General features: G+C 36.3%; 1 protein-coding gene across 1 annotated transcript; it reads left to right on the forward strand.

Moving 5' to 3' along the window:
* Positions 1-1,725: 1,725 nt before the first annotated feature.
* Positions 1,726-6,163, forward strand: LOC577322 (RRP15-like protein). The gene is made up of 5 exons (XM_777557.4): positions 1,726-1,887; positions 2,593-2,936; positions 3,457-3,551; positions 4,708-4,915; positions 5,479-6,163. Exons 1-5 carry the CDS (start codon positions 1,785-1,787, stop codon positions 5,626-5,628), a joined length of 900 nt encoding a protein of 299 aa, XP_782650.3. The 5' UTR covers positions 1,726-1,784; the 3' UTR covers positions 5,629-6,163.
* Positions 6,164-6,907: the final 744 nt, after the last annotated feature.

Consider the following 6,907-nt stretch of genomic DNA (forward strand, 5'->3'; position numbering starts at 1 on the left):
CAACTCACAGGAACTGTATCAAGGAGGATATTTTTAGGATACTTGTTAAAAATCTTTAAATGACATCGACAAATGGAATCGATCTTTCCACCTGTAACTACACTGTCGCTCATAAAGGTGGAATATTTTTTTGTAATCCCAATTTATGGAATTATTTTAAAAATAATTTAAAAATAATAGATCTAAATAATAGTATACATTCTCAGATTTGATTGAACAATAATTTGCCAATGTGTGCTTTACGCGACTGCTAAAGCATATGTATGCTACTATGCTTATCAACTAGGGGACCTATGCCCTTAAGTCATAAATGACAGTAATGAGGATTAATGCCCCACAAAAGGGCACTAATATAGCACATCGACACGGTTTTGATCCTGGGGCCTCACGGTTACGAGGCCATTGTTTTGTCACTGAACCATGACTATACGCATCGGGGACTATAATAGGGTAGGCGGCAGTTTCCATAAATTAAAAAAAACACAGAAAATGCAATAAATTTTCAATAATTTATTGCATTTTACCCCGGTCCCCAACATAAAAAAAAATTCTCTGGAAGGCCATGCATTATGGCTCAAGGCATGGGTACACAGAAGATTTTTTTATGTTGGGAACCGGGGTAAAATGCAATAAATTATTGAAAATTTATTGAATTTTCTGGGTTTTTTTTAATTTATGGAAACTGCAGCCTACCCTAGTCCCCGCTGCGTATAGTCATGGTTCAGTGACAAAACAATGGCCTCGTAACTGTGAGGCCCCAGGATCAAAACCGTGTTGATGTGCTATATTAGTGCCCTTTTGTGGGGCATTAATCCTCATTACTGTCATTTATGACTTAAGGGCATAGGTCCTCTAGTTGATAAGCATAGTAGCATACATATGCTTTAGCAGTCACGTAAAGCACACATTGGCAAATTATTATTCAATAAAATCTGGAAATGTAAACTATTATCTAGATCTATTATTTTTAAATAATTTTTAGAATAATCCCATAAATTGGGATAAAACTAAAATATTCCACCTTTATGAGCGACGGTGTATAAAATTGGATTAGTCATAAGATCCGTTTGCGGACGAGAGTCTAGAGAGATAACAAAAATTGTGACTTTTACCGGTATGTGAAATTACCAAAATTTGCTAATGACAACTTCTGAAAAAGTAAAAGACTCTTTAAAAAAAAAATCAAATCAGTTAATAGCAGAAGTTAATTCGGAAGTCATTTGACTGAAGGAGGAGGGAGATCATGGAGATGGAAAAGAGAGAGGGGAGGAGAGAGAGAGAGAGAGAGAGAGAGAGAGAGAGAGAGAGAGAGAGAGAAAGAGGGAGAGAGAGCGCCTATGGGGAAAGGGGGGAATGGGGGGGGGGGGGGGGGGGTGGGGGTGGAGGGGGGTGGGAAGAAAAAGATGTCTAACTTATAGAATAACAGAAGAATAAACTCATAACAAATCAATATGTTGAACTATTGATATGTGTTTCATAATAATTACTGTACAGGGGGGCTAAAAAACACCATACAAACTCTGCTTTTTAGTCGGCCCTCCTTCCCTTTCAATTTCATGTGCAAATTGATCTATATGTATATAAATATGTGAATATGTTAAAATGTAACATCATTGTATATGAACGATTGAAAGAGGAAAAATAAATGAATTGAATTGAGAAAAAAATTGAATTGAATTTCGTACGTTCCACGACCGATGTAGTTTTCAACAAATGAGTATAAAGGTCAACGAACTTTAATCCACGTTGTTTATATTTCAATTGATATCCACGTGCGAAAAACTATGTCTGCTTTAACGGTTAATAAAAGAAAAATGGCACATGTTAAAGTGTCATATGATTCTGGAAGTGATGGAGATATTGAGAGTGATGAAGATGTCAAGACAAGTACGTATACTTAAAGATTTCTACCATTCAATTTGTCATACATTATTTGCGTTCCTACTAACGCCATTTAATATTGTATGGGACTGTAATGAAAAACGAGCACTGCCACACGGCCGCCGCTGCGTGTTGCTCCCCAGGCGAGCAGGCAGAGGCATGCTGTCGATAGCCGTTGTACAGTAACCCAACAGGCTACATAGATGATAGTACAAGATTTATTTTGTCACCGACTTACATGCAAAATTAAAAATGAGCTGTAAAGGGTACATGAGCATGTGTCTACATCAACAACCCACTTCTTGTATTAATGACTTTGTAATGGCCAAAATTAAAGGTAGATTCTAGGGGTCTACGCCGTACCGGTATTGAATCTTTCAATCAATGCTTTGCGCATTCACAGAACGTACACAATTCTGAACAAGTATCTGAAAATCAGACTAGATCTAGTTCTAGATCTAGTTCTAGATCTAGTTCTAGATCTCTTCACTAAAAGGATTGCAATCCTTAAAGTCGATTCGACAACTATCGGTCATTATTTTCCCACAAAAAGATATTTTCCCACAAAAAGATATTTTCAAGCCTTTCGTTTTGAGGGAAGTTCTAAAATGGTATCAAATGCTAGTGGAATTTAACTTTTTTATTTTTGGGGCCTGCAAATGGGACCTTAACTGATTCAAAGACTCTATTTTTTCTTCTCTATCATCATAGAAACTGTCTTGAAAAGAAAGATGAAGACTTTACCAAAGAAACAACTAACAACAAATGAGATGGATGATGAGAGCGATGAAGATATAGATGATGAGGAGGAGGAAGATGATGGTGATGAGGAGGAAGAAGACGAGGAAGAGGAAGACGATGGTGATGAGGAGGAAGACGATGGTGATGAGGAGGAAGAAGGTGAAGAGATACCAGGAGTAGGATGGGCTGATGCTATGGCAAGCATCCTCAGGAAGGAAGCACCAGAAGAGGGCTCAGCTGTCCTTGCCAAGTCAAAAGACTATGCCAAAGCAAAGGAGGAAGAGATGAAGGATTATATGGAGAGAATAAAAGAGGTAAAGCAAGCATCTCATTATGTACATGACAACAAAAAACTAGTTTGGGATCTTTTAAAACTTCAGAGAGTGGAATAAACATTTAAAAAGTTTTGTTTTGTTGGATTTTCATTGTTTATAATTTCTTTGTAGAAGTTGGGAAGTGCACAACTATTTGTGCTTCACTTAAAACATGCTCTCTTGAAACCAGGCATATTAGGTAAATTTATTATGATTGTCATATTGGAGCTCCTGGAATATCATATGTGCTTCACACAATTTATTAACAGTTTTGTACAGTCAAACCTGATATAAAGGCTACAGAATGGGTACAAGAAATCGGTCTTTGTAGAGGTTACTGTCATCCAGGTTTCAGTGTGGAATACTGTTCAGGGTTAGGGATGTGACTTTGGCATGTGGTCTTTCTATACAGGTGGCTGCTGAAGAAGGTTTTGTAGGACCTGGTCAGATTGTAGCAATGTATAATATACATTATTTCTACAATTCTACAATTGTTTTAATTCTTCATTTTTCATTTCAGAAACAAAGCAGGAAGAAATGGGAGAATATGTCCAAGGTGATACCCAAAGTTACAGACAGAGAATTTGAAAAATCTCTCCAAAGAATAGCTACAAAGTAAGTCATTTTGATCTTGTGCTGTCCTGGCACTGGGTAATTTCCTTATTTATAAGGAGTTTGGGGACAACTTTTCCTGAAAAAACATGTGATAGTGGAAAAAAGAGATGAATCTCTTTAATGTTTCTTCCTTAATAAAGCTGTCTACATATCTTCCTAATGAGGGAAGCAGATATTTCCCATTTTTAAGGGCAAATTTCTTGAATGATGCTCTATGAATGAACGATTTATCCTAAACTGTGAACTACTCATAATCTTATGCCAACTTCATACCATGCTTTTTTATGTTACTTTCAAGATGAATTAAACAATGACACAGTAGGTTTAGATGAATAAAGTCTATCCCTTAGAGATAAAGACCAGTTATGGTCATGCGATTACATTGTGAAAGAAACGTTATGGAATCAATCAGAAAAGGTTGATCATCTAGCATATATAAAATGTTGCTATGTACTGCAAGGTTCTGGAATCATCAAAATGATAAGAAAGTCTCGGTAAAGTTACAAGCACTGTACACAGAAAGATGTATATGGGACTACGTGCACGTGTGTAATATCTATCAGGTCTAAATAGATATGATAATTTACCAAATATATTAAAGGGATCCGGTAACTTTGTCTCAGATTCTGAAACAAAATTCTGGATTTAGGTCATGATGCAATGATAATTATAAACCTTTAGGTCAGTCAGGAACCCCATTACTTTTACAAGCCGATCGCCTGTCTGATTATCAAGATATTTATGATAGGAATTACAAATTTTGAAAACCGTTCGCCTGACGGTTTTCATAACACTACAGTCTATTGGGGAAAACGAGTATGGTAAAACCGGTCACTCAAAGATTCTTACTTTTTTGAGGCACTTCTTGATCATTTTGAAGCGCAACTTTTTTAGGGCTTCAATATTACACCATATCACAGACACTGATAGTACGTAGGGCCGTGTATCTCAGATTTAACATTGTTTAACTATCCCTTTAATAAGTAGGCGGTTTCTCTGCAAAATTTGTATCATCACGTATTAGTCAAAACATATTCTTACACATGATTTGTAATAAGAGCTTCCATTTCATTTTTTGAGAGGGGGCGTTTCCAAAACTGGTCTTTGCCTTTAATATTTTAATTATTTCTTTCTTCTGATTTCCCTCATGTTACAGAGGTGTGGTGCAACTCTTCAACGCAGTGAAGAAGCAACAGAAGACTAGAGAAGATAAGCTGAAAAAAGTAGGAGGCTCACAACGAAAGAGAGCTAAAGTAGAGGCATCACTAACGAAGGGAAATTTCTTGGATATGTTGAAAGGCACGCCAGCACCTTCAAGTGTGGACCCTTCATCAAAGGCAAAAGGAAGCGTTACATCAGCAGAGGTAAGTTTCTATCATTGATGAACCGTTGCAGTGTCAGTGTGGTGCAAAGTTGCTTTTTCCAGAATTTTATGAATTCAATTTTTCATTAGGGAATAAGCTGTTGCTTTCAAAGAATAGATCCAAAGAGGAGGCAGCTATGTAGTAGTTTTCTTCTTTTTCTATTTTAAAGTTTTAAAGAAATAGAAGACAGACAGAAAGAATATCAAGAACTTGCTAGCCTTCACTGTGTTGGCTCTATGTTCCATGCAACCTATTCAATACCTTGTCAAAAAGCATCATTTGATTTTTCTTCTTCTCGGATGACATACTGCCAAGTAGAATAATGGAAGGCATCAACAATGTATTACATTTTACCTGTTTTTGCAAACTTGTCATCTGCTCCTGAAGCTGAAAAAGTTTACACACAATATGTAATTTTCATTTTCTTATTAACTCAGAGATTGGAGAAATATAATGAAAGAGGCGTGCTCGTAGTTTGGCTTATTTATTAATACTTTAATATTAATACAAATTTTAACTTAGTTCCTTTTTTACCGTTTACAATTTTGTCCTTATTTTCCCAGAAACCATTATCTGGGGATCAGCCATCATGGGGAGTGTTACGAGATGACTTCATGCTTGGGGCGGGGATGAAAGACTGGGACAAGGAGGGGAGCGAGGAGGACGATGATGATGAAAAAAATGACAGTGGTTTATCATCAGATTCAGACTGATTCAGACACACCTAGATGATGAACATGATGGACATTAATAGTAAGCCCAGGTATTGGATTGGACATGGGTGACACTGACATTGGATAATCATCAGATTCAGATTAAAGGAGAGCATGACACGAGCTCTGTTGGAAGTGTTAGCCCTGGCTGCAGGGTTGGACAGTCATGGATTGATAGAAGAGAGTGAGATGGGCTCATTGGACAGATGGTGAGCCCTGGAAAGCCTTTTAGGCAGCAGCTTATCAAGGCAAAACAGCAGTTGTGAAATTTGAAAGTGGACCAATTCTGAGGAGGTGAAGCTATTTTTTTTGTGATGACTATTCAGAACCAGTCATAATCTTACTACGATCTTGCAGCTGAATCTACTTTCTTCCATGACATGCTTAGATTACAGTTATGGCTGGGTATCTCAAGCAAAGCAAAAGCTGTCACTATTCCATGCAAGTTGGACATTGTGATATCAAATCTTCTTCAGTGGATGGATGTGTATATTGTGGTAATATTTATTCCATTACTACAGACTGGGAACAATTTTTTTTAAAAGAGATTCCACAATAATTCAAATAAATACCAAGCATGTAGTAATATCTTTTTAATTTTTTTTAGGGGGGGGGGGGGTTAATTAGCTGAGAAAATTTAACCATTTCATTATCAAATTCAGGTTATTATCATTTTATGTCATGGGATAAATGTCAGATATTATCATTCATGGAAGTCTTGATTTTTGCCAAACCATTCAGATAACCCTATATTCAAATTTGTATGGCCTATGAAAGATTACATTAGAATTAAAATGTTGTAAGAAATGACGTTGTCGTTCTATGTTAAATGGAGAATATGAATTGTTGATTAAGTTTTCAGGGTTACCTCCACCATGTGGTATAACCACAAAAGCCTTCAATTCATTTTCTCCAACTTGAAAGGTATTATGGATACTTCTCTCATAAAATACAGATGACAAATACACCCCATAGCAATACTGTTGTTAAAGATTATTTTATCATATATAGCCATACACTTTTTCAGAACATGTCATATGATTATGATTAAAAGATTTATTCTTTTATATAAAAGATAGACAAGTCATATGCCGATTTATTTTATTGTTTTTATTTCAACTCAATATTCATCTAGAAAATGATAAATATACAGGTGCAAGCAGGAGCCAAAAGAGAAATGAAATGTCCTATCTCCTCTCTCTCATTTTCTCTCGCTTCCCCCTCTGTACATTGTTGAGTCCGTGAAGTCTAGTTCTTGTGCATTGATGAATTTTTGCCC

The sequence above is a fragment of the Strongylocentrotus purpuratus genome, unplaced genomic scaffold (genome assembly GCF_000002235.5).
Source record: "Strongylocentrotus purpuratus isolate Spur 01 unplaced genomic scaffold, Spur_5.0 spur5_scaffold_5, whole genome shotgun sequence".
NCBI classification, from domain to species: domain Eukaryota; kingdom Metazoa; phylum Echinodermata; class Echinoidea; order Camarodonta; family Strongylocentrotidae; genus Strongylocentrotus; species Strongylocentrotus purpuratus.

Bases quoted from the DNA above. Each gene is read 5' to 3' on its own strand.
- LOC577322 (XM_777557.4), top strand. From the start codon at position 1,785: ATGTCTGCTTTAACGGTTAATAAAAGAAAAATGGCACATGTTAAAGTG. The intron at 1,888-2,592 runs GTACGTATACTT...CTATCATCATAG, and splicing joins TGATGAAGATGTCAAGACAA to AAACTGTCTTGAAAAGAAAG. The intron at 2,937-3,456 runs GTAAAGCAAGCA...TTTTCATTTCAG, and splicing joins ATATGGAGAGAATAAAAGAG to AAACAAAGCAGGAAGAAATG.